We start from the raw sequence: 25,045 nt of genomic DNA, 5'->3' as shown, positions 1-25,045 counted from the left end.
GGAAACGTCTGTTGTCTGTTGCACCAGACACAGAGTAGAGCCCAGCCCAGCCCAGCCTTCGCCAGGCGGCTGGCGAACAGCCCTCGGGGGCAGAATCTCCAGTTGCAGTAGCAGCAGGTTCACAGATCCCTCAACCCACAGGCTCCAAAGGTCAGTGACATGGCTTTTTTCAGCTGGCCAGGAAGGGAGAAGGGCCTTCCCATAGCCCTGGCCTTAGGAAACGGCCTCAGAGGCCACATCGGGCTGGCAGCAGCAGTTCACACAGCAGCCCCTACAGCAACCTGCATCCATTGTTGGATCATAAAAACCCTGGGGGCACTGAGGAGCCTGTTCTTACCTCAGCCCTGTGTAGAGGCCCTGAGGGAGCTGATCTTTATCTCACACTGAATGGCAGCCCTGCCCATGCAGCTTATCTGAATCTCAGCCCCTAGTGCTGGCTTGGCTGAACTGGAGGCCAGGTGGCTGTGGAGAGGAAACTCTGCTAAGATTCTGGGCACAAAAATCTCTGCCCACTTCCAGAACAGTGTATGCACTTGATTGTGCCACCTTGGAGGAACTGAGATCTTACAGATCCCCAGAGTATATCCTACTCTTGACAAAGGACCCAAAAGTCAAGTAACTGGTTGGGAAAATGCCCTTAAAAGAGATTTAAGAATGTATGATCTTATAACTAGATGTCCCATACTGTCTCTTTCAATTCTAACCCTATGAACTCATGATAATACGAGGAAAGCAATCTAATTTTCTCACGTCATTAGATTCTCTTTCATTTTTTCTATCACGTGGGGAAAAACTTGCCTATTTGGAAACATTTCACATCAAGGAAAAACAATACAAAACAAAACCCCAACATCTGCAAGTAAACAGAGATGAGATCGTCTTCATTTCAGCAATCTTTGAGCTCTCAAAAGCCTGCGATAATCGAAACAAAGTATCCAAGTAAGCTGAAACTACTGATATGGATTGCTCAGGAAATGAGACAAATTAGACAAAACCTCATCTGCCAAAGGTGATTGGATGAATCTGATGGCTTGCCATTGCCCACTAACATCCTTTTCTGAAAATGAGCATTTGTGTTATCTGCTCCGCACTTTGAGGCCATTTGGCTTAGAAAACTTTCTGGATTCTAGTCTTAGAAATGTCATATACTAGCAACTAGTTGCTATATACTATATCTATCTTATATAAGATATACTATCTTAAAAAAGTGTATCCTTTTCTTGGAGTTTCATTTTCCTTATTTGTATGGAGAGAAGAACATATCAGCTGATCTCTATGGTCCCTTTTTGCTATAATATTCAGTGTCTCTATCACTATTTTACTCTAACATTAAACATTTCTTTGGCGCTCAAACACTTTCATAGTTCTCAGAAACTGGCAAAAAATACTTCATTTGTTAAAATTTGTCATTGTAATTCAGTTAAATTAGTAAATGTGTAATTATCTGAACAAATTATGGCTATAAAAAAATATAAATACCCAACATGACCATTTTAGGACTAAGTCAAGTTATGTGTAATAATTGGTTTTTTAAAAAATATTTTATCAATATCTTTTGTCACTGGAATGTTTCCCAATATTCTCCTCTTCTCCCTCTCATATAACAAATAATTTCGTTTAAAGAAAAAGAGGAAAAACTCCTAGCAAAACCAATCAATCCATTGATAAAGTCTCAAAATATATGCAATGTTCCTTGGACACACCACCTTTGCATAGGAGTAGTATGGGGATGCCTTCTCATTTGTGCCACCTCGTTTCTCCTCCTTGAGGTCATGCTTGCTCTTTATAATTTTGCAAACTTCATTTTTCATTGCTTTTCAGTTGTTCTTTCTGTTTACTTTATTGTAGTCTATGTAATACATGTTTAATGTTCTTAAACTAACAAAGGGAGATTTTAAAAAGTATAATACATATTTTTCCTCAACATTTAATTCCCTCCCTTCCCTTAAAAATCTTCAGCTTTCCCACCATGGTTTCAAATTTATGAAAAATCTGTATCTTTGTATCTACTACGAGTTCTAAAGTAGCAAAAATAAAAAAGTTCATATTTCTATCAAACTACAGCATATTAAATGTTTTCTTCATGATAGTCCTATGAGGTTGTATGAATATCATCCTTCCCATGTTATAAATTGAGGAAACTGAGGCTCAGAGACTCTCAAGTGCTTGTCTATTCTTTAGGCTACTAAGTGGTAGAAGTGGTACTCAAATTCCATCTTCTCAGGTTTGAGCTATTTTCTAGCACTTATTACAATGCCCGGAACATAGCAGGTATTTGATAAATGTTTGTTGACTTTATTTGACTTTCAGCTAGTGGATTGTCCCAGGGATTTGTGCCTGATATTTTTATATGGCTGTATGATATTTTTTATTAGTGATTTGGATACAGGCATGGGTGGTATGCTTATCAAATTTGCAGAATGAATCAAATTTGCAAATAATAGAACAAGAATTCAAAAAGATCTTGGCTGCAGAGGGCAGAATAAGGAGCAATGGATAGAAACTGTCAGATTTAGGCTATCAATAACAAGAAATTCCCCAACATGGCTATCCAAAAATGAAATAGGCTGCTTTGGTGGGTAATAGTTTTCCCCCTCATTTAAGGTCATACAGGAGGACCTGCATTGAAATGTTGCCTCAGACACTAACAAGCTGTGTGATCCTGGGCAAGACACTTTACCCTTTTTGCCTCAGTTTCTTCATCTCTAAAATGACTTGGAGAAGGAAATGGCAAACCATTTCAGTATCTTTGCCAACAAAACCCAAATGGGGTCATGAGGAGTCAGACATGACTGAAAGGACTGAATAACAACAAATAGAGTAAAACATTTGAACAGCCCTGGAAACATTATGACTAGACTTCACATAAAGAGGAGTGGAACTGTGGCAGACCTTGAAGAGAGGGATAGGATCTGGACCTAGGATTTCAATGACATAGAGAACTCCCAGGGGAAGGAACTCTTATCACCAAAGCATGTTGGCACCTTCTCTGCAATCTATAGGCTTAGTTGCCTAGATCACTGAGAAAATCACATAACCCTTAACTGTCATATTTGTGCCTTGAACTGAGTTCTTCTTAGCTTTGAGGCCAATTCTCTTTCCACTAAGCAATGATGACTTTCTTACAAATGAATGCAATGCGATATTATCAGTACATCAGTCAACAAGCATTTACTAAGTGATTACAAAATCACTCATTATATGTCAAGTACGTTGCTAAGTGGACCAGAAAGGCAAAATAGTCTGTGACCTCAAGAACCTTATTTCTAATGGGGAAGACAATATATTAAAAATAAAAACCCAAACAATGTACATACATGATATATAGAGTGTATGTTGTGTGGTCAGAATTGAGAAATATGAGGAGTTCAGAGAAGCAGATCCAGAAGAACAATATATACAATGACTACTGTAAAATAAACGAAACAAAAAAGTAAAAGGAAGCTGAGCTCTAAGTAATAACCATTCTTGGTCCCGTAACACAGATAATAAAATATAGATTTGACCTCAGAATAGAGAGGTCGAGAACTGCAAGCAGAGAATGTTGCATACATTATGGCATGTGGTCATTTTATCAACTATTCTTTTTCTTTGTTATAAGATAGGGTTTAGTTCTGGAGGAAGAAAGGGCAAGGAGCAGAATATTCTGAAATTACTGTGATGTAAAAACAAAATACATGAATGCCATTTAAAAATGAATAAGATGAAGAAGTTATACCAGAGGATCACTAAGTTTCCTTCCAGTTTCTAATGTTTCCCCGCCGCTTCCATGCATTCAGACTTGTCACACACACCCTCCTGTCAGTCAGTCAATAAACCATTTTCCAGGATCTGCCCTAAGTGCTAGAAATACAAGAAAGGCAGAAGATAGTCACTGCTATAAAGGAGGTCACAGTCTAATGGGGGGAGAAAACATGCCAAACAGTGATGTACAAACAAATTATGTACAGGATAAACTGGAAATAATCCACAAAGGAAAATCACCAGAATTAAAGGGTGAAGGCTTTCTGTAGAAGGTAGGATTTTAATTGGGACTTAAAGGAAACCAGGAAGGGGCTATGAAGAGGCAGAACAATTCAGACTTGCAGGACAATCAGTGAAAATGCCCAGAATTGGGAAATAAGAGTGGAACTGAAAGGAGGTCAGTCAATGGATCACAGAGGACATGGTAAGGTGTAAGCTGTAAGAAGATTGGAAAGGTGGGAAGGGGGGCAAGTTATAAAAGGACAAATAGAGGATTTTATATTTGATCTTGGAGAAAATAGGGAGTCACTGGAGTTTATAAAATGAGGGTGGGGGTGGTATGGTCAGATCTGCCCTTTGGTAAGATCACTTTGTCAGCTTAGTGGAAGATGGACTGATGTAGGAAGAGGCTCTAGGCAGGAAGACCAATCAGCAGGTTCTTGAGATAATAGTTCAGGCATGAGATGATAGGAATCTTTACCAAGATGGTGGAGAGAAGGGGGTGTATGCAAAAAATATTACAAAGTAAAATGAGTAGACCTTAGCAAAAGATTGGATATAGGAGGTGAGAGTGAGGAGCTAAGGAACCTCAGTTACTTGAACCTTGAACCTCAGTTACTAGAAGGATGATGGTATCTTCAAAAGTAATAGGGAAGTTAGGAAGAGGGGAGGGTTTTTGGAGAAAAATAATGAGTTCAATTTTGGAAATGTTGAGTTTGAGATGCACAGAGGACATCCAGTTCTAGATACCCAAAAGATAGTTGTGAGATGAGAAGGGAGGTTAGTAGAGAGGCTAAAACTGGATAAGTAAATCTGAGAATCATCAGCATAGATGATTGAATCCATGGTGGCTGAGATCACCAGGTAAAATGGTATACAGAGAAGAGAAGGGGGCCCAGGACACAGTTCTGTGAGACACCCATGGTTAGTAGGCATGATCTAAATGAAGAACCAACAAAGAAGGCTTGGAAGGAGCAGTGAGATAGTCAGGAAGAGAACCAGGAGAGATACTGACCCCAAAACTTAAAGGTAAGAGAGTATCATGGAGAAGAGTGATCAACAGTGTGAAAGTTCTACAGAGAGGCCAAATAAGATTTGAGAAAAGATCTTTGGATTTGATAATTGAGAGAATCATTATTTCTGGAGAGAACAATTTCAGTTGAATGATAACCTTGAAAGTCAGACCTTAGAGAGTTACAAAGGCAGTAAGAGGAAAAGAAGTAGAGGCATCTATTGAAAACAACCTTCTCAAGGAGTTTAGCCACAAAAGGAAGAAGAGATATGGAATACAGCTAGCAGAGATGGATGGATGGATGAAATGAAGATTTTTTGAGGAAGGGTGAGACATGGACATGATTGTTGAAATCCTTTTCTTTTTTTTTTTTAGCGTAGTGGTTTCCATTGATATTTGTGGGCCTGGGATTAGGAAAAAATCACCCTTCTCTTAACCTAACCCCCAATTATCAGAGCCCCCTTTTTGAAAGCATCATTGATGAATGGGACAGATCAAAGAGTTCTCCAACAGGTGAGTGATCAAAAGATAAAAACAAACAATTTTCAAAAGAACTGAAAACTCAGTAACTGTTTGAAAACATATCCCCAATAATTAATAAAAAGAGAAATGCAAATTAGAACAAGTCTGAGGTTTTAACTTCACACCTTGCAAACTGAGGGAGCTCTCAAAAAAGGATATTGTCAATACTGGAGGATCTCATAGCCTCAAGTAGTAAGATGGCATATGGGATTGAGCCAATATAAGCAAGGGAGTTATAAGAAATATTTAGCTTGTAAAGATACAATTGTCAAGCACAAGACAAGAATATATGTTGGCAGGTTTTTGTTTATGTTTTTTTGACTGTTCTAATGAACACCAACAACTTTTCTTGTCTTCTCTTTTTCCCATGGCAAGAGAATTTGAAAGGTGGCACATGGGGTCAACATGGATCACAGAATTCTCCTGGTCTGAGAAAGCAGGAAGCTGCCCTCATGGTGGCTTTTTATAGGGTCAGGGGGTGTCAGGTACTATATCACCAATGCAAAGCATAGAACAAAGAAACCTTTATATTGTAGCTGCCTTTATGGTGGCATCCAAATACTCTGATGTGGTTTGTAATCCCATCTGTTCCACAGCCTACAGATTTTGTCTATACCACTGCCCAGGACTTCCAACTTGAAATTCTATTTGCTTCCTAGGGCCTGATCTCTTCCTCACAATGGGGATAGATTTGGTCATAACTTACCACACGTGGGTACACTTATACATGTTGGAGTTGCCAACTGGACCATCAGTTTTATAAAATAACTAAACTGTTCATACCCTTGGATCTAGACCTAAACTCTTTCCTAAACTCTCTTTATATTTTGCTAACTCTTAGCTGAACTTCTCCACTTGTATATTGGTATTTAAAATTCAACCTATCCTAAATGGAAATCATTAATCCTCCCCCTCCCCAAACTCTGCCAACTCAAAGTTTTCTCCTTGTTTTTCTTTCTTCCTTTTTACTTTCTTTCTTCTTTTTACCTTCCTTCCTTCCTTTATTACTTTCTCTCTCTCTCTCTATTTCTTTCTTTCTTTCTCTACTATGATCCCAATCACCCAAGTTCAAAACTTGGTGGTCCTCCTCAATTCTGTCCTCTCCTTCATCTTGCCTTTCTGAGTTTTGTGGATTCTGTCAACACAACATCTCTTACATCACTTCTATTCTTTTCATCCAGTTGGCCACCACTCTCATAATTTCTCATCTGCAGTAATATCATAACTTACTAACTGATTTCCCTGCTTTTAATCTCTGCCCTCTCCAATCAATCATCCGCCAAACTGCCAAAATAGATTTCCAAACCTGTCATCCCCTGCTCAAACACCCTCAGTGGCTCTCTACCGTCTTTCTATGACAAAATAAAAACCTCCAAGACTGGCATTTAATATCCTTTACAATCTGGTTTAATCTATCTTTCCCAGCCTTTTGTATATTAGTCTTCCTCACTCTGCACTTTAGTCAACCTGGGCTACTAGCTGTTCCTTGAACTTGACATTCCCACCCTGCAGTTGTCAAAAGCTGCCTTTTTTCCTTAGCTCTGCCCCTCTGAAAACTTTTTGGCACCAACTACTCCATAAAGCCTTTCTTTCTTTAATTCTCTCAGGTAGTTGTATTTTCTCTTACTTCATTATGGGCCAAACACCTCAACTGCTCTGTGCTGATGGAGCCATATTAATTAGTGATAAGGATATAATCCTAAGAGATGGGCTAAACACTTTCATAGTTTTCTCAACAGAGCATTAATCCTGTATTTATTTATTTATGTTATACCTCTTCAGTTGAAACTAAAGTCCTTGAAGGGAGGACTTTTGTCACTTTGATCTTTATTTCCCTGGTACTTAGTACTCTGAACATAGCAAGTGTTTAATAAGTATTCATTGGATTCAAGTCTGAAATGTGCCACATAAGTCAAAGACATGAAAAAATACTAATAATTGACAAATATGCTCCACTTTAAGGCTTATAATATGCTTTCCTTATAGTGAGGCAGGTAGTACAGTTAGAATTATTCTTATTTTACAGATGAGGATAGTGAGGTTTAGGGAGAGAAAAGGAACATATGCATACCAGTATCTCTCATTATAAGTAAACTGAATATACATGCATGTGTGTGCATGTGCATGTGTGTGTATACGTGTATGAATTTAAAACCTAAAGAGTTTATAAAGTAGACAATGGATTCGTTTCTCATAGCTTAGAACCTTAAACTTAAGGAATTCTTAGGTTGGAATTTATAGTGGGTTAGTGAGAACAAGTAGATAACCGAACAATCCCTACTAGGTAACATTGGTAGATCTAAATCCCAAGACTCTGTGATCTCACCGTGTATGAAAGAGAAGCCTGAACATAATCTCTGGGAGGTACAAATGTAGGATCTAGAGACACGCAGTCATGGGAGACATTTCACGACTATTTTTACAATAATGCAAGAAAACCCTTTAGTTCCTCTGGGAAATTTAGCTGACACAACAAGAAAGGTTTATCCTGGAGAAACCTGGGAAAGTTTGACAGCCCACTAGAGAGGGGTTGGAGGTTGGTGTGAGCTTTAAATTTCTGCCTCCTCACTATCCACAACTTTTATACGCTTCCCTACCTCTGCAGGATACAGGATAGAGGTACATAGTGCATGTACCTAGATACATGTGTCCCCAAGAAGTATTAACTGAGATTACAAAGTATCCTGGATCAGCTCCCTGTTCTCACCCCGAAATGTGCCTATTCTGATGATTTCAGCTATGACTGCAATAAGGGTTTAATTTTCTGGGAAGGCAATAGGGTGGGGAGAAACAAAATAACGCTTGCTCCTATACAAGAACCCAAGAGCTTTTATTTCTTCTCTTTACACACTGTGTTTCCTTGCCTCTCACCTGTACTACTTTCCCATTCCATCCACTAAAGTTTTTCTTTCTTTTCTTCCATCTAGGAAACGGGAGAGTTCAGGAAAGCAATGATCAGGTAAGTTCACTGAATAGATGGCCAGATAGGCAATGGCAAAGTTAAAGGAGTACACACATTTCAGGGAATGAGCAGGGAAGGCCTTGGAGAGCATGAACCCTGATAAAGGACAGAGAGATTATCCTCTAGGTACCCCATTCAGCTTCACTGTCCTCCTCCCAGCAACTCAGGATTATGATTCTGAATTCTCTGATTCCTATATCCTCTGATTCAGAAATTCTCTCTGAAATGAACTTCTATTTCTTTACATGACATTGGGAGATACAAGTTTCAGATGCCAATTCACATACTCTCAAGAGAGGAAAAGTTTACAACTGTATCACCACCTCCTATTGTTCCCTCCACTCTCTAGTTACTATAATCCTTATTGAAATACAATTCTTTTACTAGGAACAAGGTGATAGGCATTCAACTCTGCTGCTCCCTAGATATCCCTATGTAAGTTACCAAACCAATATTCCTTTCCCCCAACATCCTACCAGACATCCCATCCAATGGAAGATTCCAGATCTAGCCAGGAGCTCCATTTGCTCTTTCTCAAAACTTTCCAATACCTCTCTAAGGAGAACCAATGAATCACTTCCAAGTTGTCCCAGCTTGGGAGTTGCATGTCACAAGACACTTCTCTCTTTAAAGAAATAATTAAGACCTATAGATTTGGACTCTCTAGGGCTAATGAAACCTTTGAGATCATCTTGCCACTCATTCCTTCCTTCCACTATTTTATGGAAGTGAAAACTAGAACCAGAAAAATTAAATGACTTGCCAAAGGTCATGTAGATAACAAGGAGCTGCTGTTACTCAAACACAAATTTTCTGATCCAAAATCCAGGGTGTTTTCCATAATACCATATTTTCAGAACATATAACTCTTAGGCACTTCTAATAAATACCTTTTAATTCAATGCAGGTCTAACTACTTCCGGATGGCTTTGTGTTTTTGTGCTCTCTCCCCTTAAAGCCCTCCTCCCCAGAACTCTATAGAGCACCAGAGTTTGATCTCCTTCTTTCCCTTCCCAGAGGTTCCCTCACTCCAAGTGCTAATCTTAACAGATAATTCTAAAATTATTCAATTAAAAGTCAGTAACCAAAGGGGAAAGAGGTTCACTCCACATTTCCTCTGTCCTCCACCTCACTAACCTGGATGAAAATATGGAGTTTCACATGGAAGTATTTTCATCACCTTACTCAAAATGTGATCATTGTTTTCAACGTCTTGATTTTGCCTTCTAAATATTCTTAGAATGATTGTTGTGTCCGCTTGTCTAAAAGCTAACAAAATCAGCTTTGGCACTTCCGAGATTTGAAACTAACAGTCACATATCTCAGAATCTCAGACAACTGGAGAAGGTAAAGATAGTCTGCCTTCTTCCCCTGCCTCCACCCACCACCACTCTGGGTTCTGGTGACTTACCATCTTTTTAGTTGTTGAGGAAAGATAAGAATTTGGATCGCTGGGTTCCTGCCTCTTGGCCATCTCTCAAATGCCGAGAAAATAACACAGCCTCAGCTTAAGAGGAATCATATTAGAACGACACATCTTCCTCTTCTAGCCCAGCCCAGCCTATGTATGGGTGTGTAGCAAACGACAATGAAATTTGAACTTGAAACTCTGTCTGTCAGAGGGGTGTGTCAGTGTGGGCACTCAGTCCTGGCCTGTTTACCTGTGACCTTGGGGGAATCTGTTGCCTGCACTTTGTTTGACTAACCTGCTTCACCACAGTTGTCAAGCCTCCTATCTGATGCCCAGGGCTGTTGCCAGCATAGATTACTTCAGAGATTGGTCTCAGTCTTGCTTAATTCAGATTTCCCTTCTGGGAGATCTCTTCTGCCTTTTCCTTTATCCTTTCCTAAATAGGCTTGGAAAAGAATCTCCTTCAGAAACCCCCAGGTCCATAGGGCCCAGGCACAGGGAGTGTTTTGGCAAGAGATAGGATCAAGCTTGAGCCTGCATAGGGCCCGTGGGAGAATGAGTTCCCCAAAAGCTGCACCTTCCTTGGCTTCCAGAAATCATCCTGGCTTTGTTTGGGATTACGTTTCATCTAATGTGTATGTATCTTGGATGTGTGTCTGTATGAATGCATGTATCTCTTTCTCTATGTTTCTGTCTCTGTGCATATATATATATATGTATATATTTGTCTTAATGTTTATGTTACATATTGTACCATTCAAAGTTACGATTATGTAAAATATGGTCATTGGCTCCAACCCAATGGAAATAAATAGTGAGAATTCAAACCAATGAGACCACTTCAGGTGATTCATTATTCCCACTAATTGGAACATAGCTATGTTTAAAAATTGCTTGTCGACTGATCGATTACTTTTCTTGAACTCACAGAGGTCAAATAGAATGATGGATGAAGCACTAGCCTGAGAATCTAGAGACCTCCGTCAAGTCCTAACTGATAATCATAAGATGATGACCATTTTAATTCTCTCAGCCTCAATTCTTTCATCCATAAAATAGGGATTATAATACCTGCACTGTATCTATCTCACAGTGATTGTAAAAAAAAAAATCACATAAATGCAAAAAGATTATGATTATTTAATAATAAGCAAGTTTTGGCAAATCCTCTGGTTGCATCGCATATGAAACAAGAAGCAGAGTGGTGGCTAGGGGGCATCCTCCAATTTCCAAGAGAAGGAATTCTGAAGCTGCTTTCTGGTTTACTCCTTGCATTCAGATTCTTTTCTGTATCAAAACAGGATCATTGCCCTGCAATCCAGGACTGATACACAGGTGGAAATCTCTTGTATTAAGTACTGTTCTTTCTTCAAGTTAGTAATTTTGTCTTTTTCCCCCCCAGCATGTATAACCCTTTAGTGAGATAAGTGATCCATCAATCATTCCCATCCACTGGCTTTTACAAACACATACTCTTTCCTTAGCAAATCTGAATAATGTTTTTGTTTTTCCTTGAAGGGGAATAAGAATTAGCACCCTATAGTGTGCTAGACCAGGATTCGGATGACCCAAGTCCTGGAACCAGCTACTGCTAACTGGCTATATTACCTTGGACCTTTGAAGAAGCATCATGGGCACGGGACAAAGAGCTAGTCTGGGAGTCAGAAAGACCTGAGCCCAAGTCCCACCTCTGACACATACTGACTGGCTGACCCTAGTCAAGAGACTTTGCCTCTGAATGTGTTTCTAGGTAAAGAGAGGCCTTAGACACTTACTAGCTATGTGACTCTGGGCAAGTCACTTAATTCTGTTTGCCTCCGTTTCCTCATCTGTAAAATGAGCTGGAGAAGTAAATGGCAAACCACTCCAGTATCTTTGCTAAGAAAATCCCAAATGGGGTTATCAAGACTAGGACATGACTGAACAACAACAGACTTTCTAAGATATAAGCTGCAGAAGAGTTGTACGTTTTCACTGGTAAAGGCAGTTTCTTAAAGTTCTTATACTGATGATATCAAAGGTCTAGTCTTTCTCCTTCTCTTCCCCTCAAGACCTTGGCTAAGTCACTTTGTTGTACCTCAGTCTGCTCATTTGTAAAATCGGGGAATTGTATTTGATGCCTTCAAACATGATCCCTCTCCCAGCTCTGACAGTTCATCAATCTATCAATATAGGTGCAGAAGGGAGGGTAAATGGGGTGGGAGGGTCCTCAGGCTCTTCTTGGATGGAAAGCAATGGAAATAGAGGAAGCATTAACTCGCACACTATAGGTGCTTGATAAATCCTTGGGTTGAATTAAGTAGCCCAGAGGACTTGCAGCAGTATGGTAGGAAGGATAGTGCATTGTGGGCAGCAAAAAGGAAGCAAATACAGGCAACCTGTCCTCAGGTGGCACTGGGAGATTCCCTGGGGACATCCCCTGAAGCAGAATTGAGTGGTAGCCAATGATACCAGCATTTCTGCCAGGATATTTAAGGGAGTGAAATGAGAGGTAGCTGATGCATCTTGGACCAAACTGGCCTATGCATGGTGGTGAGGTACTGTGTGGCTGATAAGGATCAACCACAGGGGAAGGGCTGGTTGAGTCCTGGAGGAACAAGGCTCTCTCTCTTTTCTTATTCCCATGCATCCTAACTGTGGTGAGCAGGAGGTATGTCTGTGTTGGTCCAGGGTGTGGACTTGTGATGTCTCAGAGGCATTCCCCATGTTGTCTGCCTGCATCAGATGAGCGGAGATTATTCCTGGTTTCCCATTCTTAAAAAGGGGCCTCCAGTGCAGGTTTCAGGCATACATATGTGACTTTTCAAGTTTCCTCTTTTTTTCCCCTTCTTTCATTCACTCCCACTCTGTACCCGTAGCTCCTTTGGCTGGGAGCCCAGGTGGAAGAAACAATAACAACAGCTGAGTTATCTACCATTGACAAGGGTCTCATCGAGGATCTCCTAGCATGTGGCAAGGGGTGCGAGCCTTCTGATGAAAGGAATGTTCTGGCTAACTAAAAGTGGATGGATTTCTGCAGTGAAACTGTCCTCAATAAGAGGGATCTGCTTTAGGACATAGGAAGCTTCCTCTAGAACTCTCTTTTAGGGAAGCCCTGAGAAGCAGGGGTATAGTGGGCAGAGAGCTGGCCTTGAAGCCAGAAAGGTCTAAGATTAAGCCCTGCCTTTGACACATGCTAAGTGTGCAACTCTGGGTATAACACACAAACTCTATGTGCTCTAGGCAATTCTCTAAGACTATAAGTTAGGATAGGAGGCAAGGGAAGAAAAAATGGAGAAAAAAGAAATTTACATGATAATTGCATTATGTATTTAAAAGAAACAGCAAGTTGTACATAACAGATTTGCAGTTTCATATGCAATCATCTTTTTAAAAATTATACTCTATTATGAAAATGCTTGTTTTACTCCATAAATTAAAAATAAAAGAAATACATGTAATATAATATTCATAAAATAAATAAAAATAAAATTTTCACAAAGACTATAAGTTACAGAGTAGTTTCTAACCTGCATTGATAGGAGGAATTTCCTCACCTGGGAATGATTTCTTCACCAGTAGAATCATGCATCCAGTTCCTATCCCACAATTATGTTGCCTGCGATATCAATTCGTGTATTTTAAGAAGTATATGGCCCAATCTCTTGATTCACCAACAACGTCTCTTTTCCTTGCTAGGCTTTAATATTCTCTTCTATGAAATCAAAAAGTTAACTTGGCCAAATGATCTCTAAGATCGCTTCCAACTCTGACATTTTAAGGTTTCTTCCTACTCTGCAGGTGAAAGATGTAGAACTGGGAATCATTCCTAGAGAAGTAGAGGTTGAAGCCAGAAAGCAAACCAGAGAGAGAGGATTGAAGAGATTCAGATGTTTTTCGAAAAATGAAAAACTCAAAGGTATTATTATTTCTATTATTATTAGGATGAAAAATGTGGCCTCTATGGAGATGAGCAGTAGATTATCTTAGGAATTTCACTTTTGGTGAAAGAATCCCCAAGGCTGAAGTTGCCATATTTCCAATTAGTCAGTGCATAACAAGGGTGAAGTTGTAGGAGGGGGGAAAATGAAGATTAAGAGCCAATTTAAAAGAATCTTATGTTTTTAGAGATTTCGATGTCATGGAGTTCAATCCCACACTTTTCTGGTTGAGGTGACTGAAGGTCAGAGATGATTTGCTAAAGGTTGCATAGTAAGTAGAAGAACCAGGAGCTGGACTCGTCTTCTGACCCTAAGTCAGTGCTCATTCAGTACTATAACATTGAGTCTGGGTGCCAAAATGGCTTCTTCCAGCACAACTGCTCCATGTAGCACTTTCTATTCTTGAGTATGGGCAGAAGACCACCTTCCACTCGACCACTCCCTCATGTTCTAATCCCCTGTCTTCTACTCAGGAAAGATAGCTTTTCAGATTAAAAGCATTTGAATATTGAACATCAAAACACACACTACACCATGTTATCTAAGAAAAAACAAAGCTGACATTCCTACAATATCTTTCTGGAAGAAAGAAGCTTCTAAAGAAAGTTCTCCCTTTCAATGAATACAATGCCTATTATCCCACTGATAGAGAAATGGGAATAAAAATGAACAGTTTTCATCCTATTGGGGAGAAGTGAATTGAATTAATTCATTAGAAGCCAGTACTTTCCTTCCTTCCTTCCTTCTCTCTGTCTCTGTCTCTGTCTCTCTCTCTTTCTTTGTCACTGAACATTAAGGGGCTTCAATGGCTGTTGGGGTCATGAGTTACTAAATGAAAGTCCATTGGTTTTCAGCAAGTGTTCACATTTTTTTCTAGATGGAACGTGACCATTAGAAAGCTTAGAGCATGGTTCTCTGTAAACAGGGTGCTGTGGTTGCCCATGGCTAGAGACACTTTCTCCATATATTTTTTAGTACAGTGGAAAAGGTGGGGGAGAGGGGGTGTTGGATTAAATGGATCTGGGTTCAAACCTCAAATTTGCTATTTACTACTTATATAAGTCATTACATATATCTGGACTTCTTTAGCTTCATCTGTAAAATAAGGGAACAAGATGACATCCAAGGTGCTTTGTGGATCTAAATCTTATAAGGAGAACACACAGGAAAGTAGAAAGAGCATTAGATTTGGAGTTAGGGGACGTGAGTCAGTATCTTGGTTCTCCTACTTGCTACCTGTATGACCTTTCCTTCCATAGGCCTCAGTTTCCTCAACTGTAATGTGAAGGAGTTGCATTCAATGACATCAAAGGCCCTTCTGGCTTTAACATTCTAGTGAAATGTGTGCTAAACTCAACTATTATAAAATATAACATGTGCAAGCTGGACTGAATGATCTTTAAAGTTTCTTCCAGCTCTAAATCCAATTCAACTGAGGTCCTTTTGAGGGCTCAAGAGAGGAAGGACAGAGTAAAGGAACACACTTCCCCTCACAGCACATTCACATAGTAGGATGCCTAGACCATAACTGGAGGGCTGTTTTGGGGACAGTCAAGTAATTCTTTCCAAAAGACCTACTTATGCTATCACACCTCCCACTCATGAGTAATCACCACAGTAGCCCGGCCAGAATATAATGGAAAATACCAGCAGCTGCATCTCAAATCAGCTCCTAAATGTCAGAATCATGATCAAGAAAGCCAAACCGGAATTTCGTTTTCCCTTCAAGCAGGGACACGTCTAGAAATAATAATAACCAGGTAGTCAGATTTCACATATTCCTACTTGATTGGCTAAAGCAAAAATAGCTAAATCAGGCCATATTTATTCAATACTATTTCATTTAAGCCACTAAACTAGTTTGTTCCATGTAACAGCCTTATAATTATTCTACAGTGCTGCACCCTTGCCTTACCCCATCTTGATAGAATAAAACTTTGGCTACACTGAAAGGAATAGGAGCATAGCTATAACTAAGGTAGGGTACGTGGAGCTTTTTCCTGGGTAACATGGGATGAAGGACACACTTCTCTATAGGAGTATGCTTCCTCCACGTGTGTGTGTTTGTCCTTTGTTGGTGAAGAACACCATGCCATCAGAGAAATAATGGCATGACTTGCACTTGACTTTGTTTTGAGTGAGGGAGGTCTGTGCATTCCTCCACAATGATCTGCCTCTGAACCTCTAAGACTTCTATTAGCCCTTGTCTTCATGGAAGTTGGAAGGAAGATGGGTTCCAGAAAAGAGGGAGATAACATAATAGGTTGAGAGAGAATGAGAGAGTGTTCTCTTGGCACACGTGCATGTACTTTTTGTGGGGCTGTGGTACTGTGGGATAATAAAGGCAGGAAGGAGAAGAAGGGGACATGATATCTCTTCTCCTACCAAAACTATGGTGGACTTCATCAAATGCATTTGCCCCAGGCTCTAATATTCCCAATTCCAATCCCACTTCCTGACTGTATATCTGTTACTAAAGAGCATTAGTTAGTTATTCCTCTCTCAGTACTCCATGAGGAACAACATTCTAATTATTTCTTTAAAACAGCCTCCACAGAGAAATACATAAGAAAGGAAATAAGCATTTATTAAATAGGTACTATGTGCCGGGCACTGTGCTAAGTTCTTTACAAATAATATCTCATTTCATCTTTACAACAACCCTGGGAGGTAAGTGTTATTATTATCCCCATTTTACAGCTGGGGAAATTGAGGAAGACAGATTTAAGTGACTTGGGTTTCATACCTAATAAATGCCTGAGTCTGAGACCAGATTTGAACTTGTTCTCTGACTCCAGGCCCAGAATTCTGTGCCACTTAACTGCCTCTGATTTTTCTCCCTAAATAGAAATGAGAGGGAATGAAATTGATTGGCTTTCTCTATATTCCTTATACATAAACCTATATCATGGACTCAACAGTTAAAGTTTATATGTTCTAAAAACATGGTATTGATGGTTCTTCATTCATTAATTCAACAGAGATTGGTTGAGACTTTGCTGTGTGACCGGTTCTACCACAGGAGATAAGCCACATGTGACAGCAGAACTGGACCTAGTTTTCCTGCCCACAAAGAGTTTCCACTTCACTGAAGTTGACCCACAAAAAAGAAGATGAAAGTACAGTAAGAGAAGCAGAAAGTCCAGTGGGAATTCAGAGAAAAATTATTTTCTTTTTATTAAATTCTTTTTAGTTTTCAACATTCACTTCCACAAAATTGAGTCCCAAATTGTCTCCCCATCTCTCCTCTCCCCCACCCCAAGACTACACTCATTCTGATTACTTCTTCCCCTGATTACCTCTGCTCTCATTTCCATCACCCTCCTCCCCTTCCCTTCTATTTCAGGAAAATTATTTTCAACCAGGAGTGATTGAGGTGATGTATTCATTCATTCAGCAAACATTTATGAAGCGCTTACTATGTACAAAGGACTCTGCTAGATGTGTGTGTATGATATAAAATATAGGTAAAACAATTTAAGCTAATTCTTAAAGGATGGGAAAGAATTAGACAGAACTGTGGGGAAAAAATTCCAGCTAGAGGAGGCATAAGTACTAAAAGACACAAAGGAGAGCTATGTTTGGGGAAAGTATGTCATGCAATTTGGCAGGACAATAGACTGAATAAAGGGGAGTGGTGGGAAACAAGGATGGAGAAAGAGGTGGTGACCTTGGAGGACCCTGAATACCAGTCTCAGGAGTATGGACTTTTTTTTTAAGTAGGTAATGGGAAGTCATTGAAGGATTTTTGAGCACGGTTGTGATTTAAGAAGATAAATCCACCACCATGTGTAGGATGATTTAGCAAGAGAGAAAAGTGAAGGCAGCGAAACAGTTAGGAGACTATTAATCAGGTGCAAAGTCAAGAAGGTCATAATTAGTGTGGTGACAATGAAAATAGTAAGAAGGAGGCAGAATTGGGAGATGTTTTCTTCTCTGTGAATGGAAATGGGGGCAACATTCCTATCTTTTAATTCCCTGTGCCAATAAAACAAAGCTATACAAATACCAAAAAAATGTGGATAAGAATAGTAACTGGACTGGAGATTTCATTCTCATTCTCTCTCTCTCTCAGCGCATTTTCTGTAGTCACTAATCTTAGCTGCCTATAATCTTGAGAGGCAAGAGATTTGCCCAGTGTCACACAGCAATATGTATTAGGAGAGGAACAAAAATGTATGAACCTATTTTTTTAACCTTTTTTTTTAAAGTGAAAAAGTCAAGCTTAGTGCATCTTGCATGAACCCATGTGTCTTCAGTGCTGTCTATGTAATTGCTTTGGAGAACCCAAAGAGAGGTATTTCTGGTAGAGCATGAAACAGCTTCAGTATCTGAATGCTTATTGCACAGTGTTTCATATAATTAAAGAATCAACATCTGAAGAAAAATGAACCTGCAAAATTCAATTCAATTCCATAAAAATTTGTAGATACAACAGATCAGTGAATTGGTCTGCAGTTAAAAAACTAAAAAAAGAACAAATTAAAAATCTCCAATTAAAATTGGAAGTCCTAAAATTAAAGGTGGATTAATAAAATTAGATGTAAGAAAACCATTAAATCAATAAAAGTTGGATTTGGTTTTTGAAAAAAATAGATAAATCAATTGGTTAATATGATTTAAAAAAAGAGAAGGAAACCAAATCACTAAGCATCAAAAATGAAAAGGGTGAATATACAACTAACGAAGATGAAATCAAAGCAATTATCAGGAGTTATTTTGCCTAATTATATGCCAATAAATTTAACAATCCAGGTGAAATAGAAGAATACTTAGAAAAATATGAATTGCCTAGGTTAACAGAAGAGGAAATAGAATATCTAAATAAACCTATTTTAGATAAAGAAATCGAACACACCACAAGTGAGCTTCCGAAGAAAAAAGCATCAGGACTAGATGAATTTACAAATGAATTCTAACAAACATTTAAAGATCAACTAATTCCAGTATTAAATAAATTATCTGGAATAATAAGCAAAGAAAGATTCCTATGAAACTCCTTTTATGAAACAAATGTAGTGCTGATACTTAAACCAGGAAGAGCAAAAGCAGAGAAATAAAACTATAGACCAATTTCATTATGAATATGGGTGCAAAAATCCTAAATATACTAGCTAAGAGACTATAATAATATAGTACAAATATTATACATTGTGATTAAGTGGGATTTATACCAGGAATGCAGGGATGGTTTAACATAAGGAAAACTATTAACATAACTAATTTACATCAAAGTAACAAAATCATAATTATATCAACAGATGCAGAAAAAGCTTTTGACCAAATACAACACTCTTTCCTACTAAAATCACTTGAAAACATAGGTATAAATGGACTTTTCCTTAAAATGATAAGTAGCATCTACCTAACACCATTAGCAAGCATTATTTGTAATGGGGATATGCTAGAAGCCTTTCCAATGATATCAGGAGTAAAACAAGGATGCCTATTGTCACTAATATTATTCAATATTGTACTAGAAATGCTAGTAATAGCAATAAGAGAAGAAAAAGAAATTGAAGGAATCAGAATGGGCAATGAGGTAAGCTATCTCTTTTTGTAGACGATATGATGATATATTTGGAAAAGGCTAGTTGAAACAATTTTAATTTAACAATAAATAATTTTAGCAAAGTAGCAGGATATAAAACAAACTCACATAAATCATCAGCATTTCTCTACATCACCAACCAAGCCCTACAAGAAGAAATAGTAAGAGACACTTCATTTAAAATAACTGTAGACAGCATAAAATGCCTGGGAGTATACCTGCCCATGAACTACATGAACATAGTGTATATAAAACACTCTTTATGCAAATAAATTCAGATTTAAATAACTGTAGAGATATTAATTATTCATAGGTAGGCAGAACCAATATTATAAAAATGACAGTTCTACCTAATCTACTTATTCAATATCATCCCAATTAAATTACCAAAAAATTATTTTATTATCTAGAATAGATACTAACAAAATTCATTTGGAAGATCAAAAGGTCAAGAATGTCAAAGGAATAAATGAAAAAATGTAAAGGAAGGAGGTTTAACAGTACCAGATCTTAATCTATATTATAGGGCAATAATTATTGAAACTATCTGGTCCTGGCTAAGAACAGAAAGGTGGATCAGCGGAACAGAGCAGACACACAGTACACAGTAGTGAATGATTACAGTATATGGTATTGTATTGTCACGTATTGTATTATATTGTGTTGTATTGTCATGTTGGACAAAAATAAAGATCTCAGCTTTGGGGATAAGAATTCACCATAAGATTGTTGTTCTCAAAGAGGATGATGTCAGTGGGGTGATGTCTTGACTTGCGAGTGAGTTGGATACAGAGTCATCAGAGTCCAGGGGTGAGACATAGGCCAAGATGACTGGTGAATGGCCCCCACAGAATGTAGTGGGGAAGATTTGAAGGAGGGGGACCAATCACAAGGTTATGGTAATAGTGTAGGCATGTGGTGATAAGGGCCCACACAAGGATGGTGGTAGTGTCAGAGGAAAGAAGTGAACATATAGAAGATATGTTGTGTAGACATAACAGAAATTAGATATGAGGGGATAAGAGAAAGGAATTGAGCATGACATCTAGATTGTAACCTGGGGAGACCAAGAGGATAGTGGTACCCTCAATAGTAACAGTCACTTAATAAACAAGTTTGTACTCTTATTAAAACCTTGTGAGCTAAGAGAGTTCTCTTAATCTCAATGGCCCTTGGCTTTCTCATCTATGAAATGTTTAACTAGATATATGAAAGTATTCAAGATAAATCTAGATATCTTAGGAAGGCACTATCTGGAAGTCTACACTATAAAGAATCTGTAGCACTTTTGTTCCTGATTCAGTGCCAATGAATTGGATTCTGTTTTGATACCCACCAACACTGAAAGCTATTCAGCACTTCAGTTTTTCAAGCTATTTGATAAAAACTGTTGGGAAAACTGGAAAGAAGTCTGGTAAAAACTAGGTAGACCAGTATCTTACACTGCTTACTAAGATAAGATCAAAATGGATACATGACCTAAGGAAACATCATAAGTAAATTAAAAGAAAATGGAACATATTGCCATTAATGGACTTATAGATAGTAGAAGAATTTATGAATAAACAAGAGATAGAAAGTATTGTGAGATATAAAATGGATAATTATGATTAAATTAAATTTAAAAAAGTTTCACACAAATAAAGCCAATATAGCCAAGATTAGAAGGAAAGCAGAAAATTGGGGAAAAAATTAGCGACAGTTTCTCAGATAAAGATTTCATATCTTAAGTATATAGAACTTTGTCAAATTTACAAGAAAATGAGTCATTCCCCAACTGATAAATGATCAACGGATATGAATAAGCAGTTTTTCAATGAAGCATTTCATTGAATACTATATATATATATATATATATAATACATATACTATATATAATCATATGAAAAAATGCTCTAAATCATTATTGATTAGAAAAATGCAGATGAAAACAACTTTGAAATATCATCTCATACCTATCAGATTGGCTAAAATGATACAAAGGGTAAATGACAAATGTTGGGGAGGATGTGGAAAAATTGGTACACCAATACATTGGAACTGTGAACTGATCCAACCTTTCTAGGGAGCAATCTGGAATCATGTCCAAAGAGTTATAAAACTGTGCATACACTTTAACCCAGCAATACCACTATTAGGTCTGCTTTCCAAGTTGATAAGGGGAAAAGTAGAAGAATCTATACATTCTAAAATACTTATAGTAGCTCTCTTTGTGGTAGCAAGGAACTGAAAATTGACAGGATGTCCATCAGTTGGGGAATGGTATGATTGTGATGGAATATTACTATGCTGTAAGAAATGATGGGCAGGTTAATTTTAGAAAAACATTGAAAGACTTGCAGGAAATGATGAAAAGTGAAATGAACAGAACCAGGAGAATGCTGTATATGGTAACAGCAATATTGTTCAAGCAAACTTAGTTGTTATGAACAACTAAGCTATTCTGAGTATTATCAATATTCAAATTAACTATAAAGGACCTAAGAAAGATGTTATTCATCTCCAGAGAGAGAACTGATAAACAGACATGTGCATAGTATGCTTTTACATATAAATATACATATATACGTGTAGGTCTATGTATGTCAAGTGGTGATGTTCTCTAGTATGGAGTGGGGAGGGAGAGAGGGAGATGGTTTGGAACTTAAAATGTAAAAAAATAAATTAATTAAATTTTTTAAATTTGTGAATGTATTACGGTATAATGGGTAGAGCATTGTCCTTGGAGACTGGAAGACCTGGGTTCAAGTTCTGGTTTTGATACCTACTGACTTTGAGATCATGGCAAAATTACAACTTCTAAGACTAATCTTATCTAGGAGAAACATCAGTGAGATCACAGACCCAGTCTCTATCCTTAAACATTTATTAACACCTACTACAAACAGGACACTATACTAAGATCTGAATCAGATATAAAGATGACAAGTAACTTGGTCTCTGCCTTCAAGGATCCTACAGCTAAAATAGAAGCACCATGCAACACAAACACTGAAGGAAAAGTCAGAATATAATAAGGGTCTAGAGGGAATTGAAGGAAGAAGGGTGAGAGATTAGGATGGGAGGTATTGCTTTGAGGTAGAGGGAATCAGGAAAGACTTCCTGGAGTAGGTGGTGCCTTGAATAGGACCCTGAAGGTGGAGAGAGATTTCAACACCCAGGTATGAGGAACAATTTGTGGAAATGCACAGGTGTAGAGAGCGGGCAACTTCACCTGTGTCAGCATTACTGATGAATTCTGGTCTGGGCTTGGTTAATGTGTGAGAATGAAAACAGTCAGGGAAGGAGACTGCCCTTAAAATGACAAGTGTTTCTTTAGAGGAATTTTGATTTTAAATGATCATCATTTCCAAGCCTCCATTTCTCTCCACCCCACTTCATTTTCCTAAAGCTCCTGTATTTGGGAGAAAATGCCTTGTTCCCTCTTTTATGCCAAAAATCTTGCTTCTCTCAGTTTTGAATTACTACAATGCAAGGGCTGCCTGAAAAGTAATTGAAACTATTCTGAGACATAGGACAAGGTCAAAGTCATGGTAACCTAGCATCAATTGCAGTATTTATGGCTTCGGGAAAAGAAAAAAATTCTGGTTTGAACATTAGTGATCTTTCAGAGAATGGTTTCAGCCTGTTTGGTTGGGAATTTTCTGTTGTTACATTATAAATTTAAGTCAGTGGATTGAGCTTCTCAGAGGCTTTTCCTCTCCTCTAAAACCTGCTTGGAGTATTAGGTTTGAACTATCTAGGTTAAGCAGTGTATATGATTAACTAATAGATATTCAAGCCATTCTTAAAACAAGGGTTCTTAGTTTGGAGTCTGTGAAATTTGAAAAAAAATGTCTTGGTAACTGTATTTTAATAAATTGGTTTCCATTGTAATTCTATGTATTTTTATCTTCTGTATTTAAAAAACTGTTCTGAGAAAAGGGTCCACAGGTGTCACCTGACTGCCAAAGGGGTCCAGGACACTAAAAAGGAAGCCTGTAATAGGACATTAAAAAAACACAACTCAGTTAAATAAACATTAGTCATGTTACAGTATATTATATTTTTACAATCATATTCCTAGAGTAAAATATAAAGAAATAAATACCTGAACAGTAGCTACCTTTTTCTATAAATCTTTACTGTTATATGTCACATTTAATCTATCCCTGGCCTTATCTTTTATCCCTAATTAGAAAAGCACTTTTCAATCTTACTCTGGATCCTTTTCTTGGATCCCTGAATTCCCTTCCTCTGCTGACACAGAACTTGTCAACTTTAGGCCATTTTTCTTTTGTTAAAACCTTTTCAACTAGCATGGCTTTAGCAGGATTTCCCGACGGACACAGCTTTTTTGCTCAGCCAGCAGCTTCTCAGCATTTTTTACTGTTCTGCTATTTTTTTCTCTCTCTCTCACTTAGGTGGGAAGGAAAAACTGTCCCACTTTGAAATCTTCTATCTCATATTGATGACTGTTTTCTGCTAGTCTCAGGGGAGATTCTGGTTTTCTTTTACAATGTCTGATCAGTTCTCTGAGGTCCAAGTGTTTCTATACTTCTATCAAAATGTCCAAGGAAAGCAGAACTGTGCAGTTACAATGCTATACCAACAACATAAAACCCGTACCACCATCCCTCTTCAGTCAAAAGGGAGTCATGTTTCACTCTCTCAGAAGATATAAACTTTTCCCCTCTGAACCAGACTTTTCAAAGATAGTTTGGATAAGGGTTACATGTATTTCAATACAATGGTTCCCTGAGTGACGTTTCTTGCAACCTACAACATCTTAAACTTTACTTCTTAAAGAGATCCCCAGAATTGATTTCTAAAAAAGCTTGTATCTTTTACTACAAAAAAATGGCATTTTGGGCATGTTGAAGCAGATAATATCACAATATTTTAAAAACAGAAAGTTAATATGGTTTAATCACCCTGGCAAATGTCTCTTTATTATAAAAATAGCAAATGAGCCATGCAAGAAGCAGGTTTAATTTGAAAAGTAATGAAAAATTCAAGAAAAAAAAGAGAAAAAAGTCTCTTGGTAGCCAGAAACCTTAGGAATCTCATCAGCAATTCAGTTCAGTTAATCAATTGACCCTTTACAAGTGCCTGTAATAGGCACTATTAATAAGAGTCTATCCTTTGAGCTAAGTGCTGACAGATATATAAAGCATGAACAAAATGTGTTCCCTTTCCTCAGTGTCAGCAAGGCCTTCAGATGAGTAGGTCTAGCAGGCAGTTAGAAATGAAGATCAGAAGTTGTATTAAAAGAGAATATGTGTGTATACATGTATAAATAAAAGAAACATATGAGAAACACATGTGTATATATATATATATACACACATGAAATGGTCCCTTGCATAGTAGGTGTTTAATTTATTGTAATAACTTTATTGAACAAAATTTAAATGAATTGATTTGAGGGAGTGCTCATAGCTACAAAATCATTTATCTTTAAAATATTAAAGAGTCCAAGTAGGGGCTCTTATTCTTATGTTCATCAACTTTTTTAAAAAAATTGGAGGGGAGCCAAGATGGCAGACTAAAAAGACACATTTACACAGGGTCCTCCCCACAGCCCATAAAATACCTGTAGAGAGGGACTCTCAACAAATTCTGGAGCAGCAGAAGTGGAGAACAACAGAGTGGAGGAGATTTCCAGCCCAGGGTGACCTGAAAGGCCCACGGAAACTTTGGTTGCGCTGGACGTGGAGCCGAG

At 38.0% G+C, this 25,045-nt stretch overlaps 1 protein-coding gene across 3 annotated transcripts in view; it reads right to left on the bottom strand.

Annotated features, from left to right (window-relative positions):
- The window catches only part of CORO2A (coronin 2A), a 168,912-nt gene that overhangs the window by 63,656 nt on the left and 80,211 nt on the right, over positions 1–25,045 (bottom strand). Inside the window, exon 1 of one of the 3 annotated variants that reach the window (XM_072604268.1) lies at positions 9,871–10,033. The exons of the other annotated variants lie outside the window; for them this stretch is intronic. Within the exon in view, the coding sequence (XP_072460369.1) occupies positions 9,871–9,933 (63 nt within the window). The 5' untranslated portion in view covers positions 9,934–10,033. Of the gene's footprint in view, positions 1–9,870; positions 10,034–25,045 lie in introns of those variants that run through there. 3 annotated transcript variants of the gene reach the window in all.

This window comes from Notamacropus eugenii, chromosome 1 (assembly GCF_028372415.1).
Source record: "Notamacropus eugenii isolate mMacEug1 chromosome 1, mMacEug1.pri_v2, whole genome shotgun sequence".
In the NCBI taxonomy this organism is placed as follows: Eukaryota; Metazoa; Chordata; class Mammalia; order Diprotodontia; family Macropodidae; genus Notamacropus; species Notamacropus eugenii.
The sequence above is the reverse complement of the archived record's forward strand: the minus strand, read 5'-3'. Positions and strand labels throughout refer to the sequence as shown.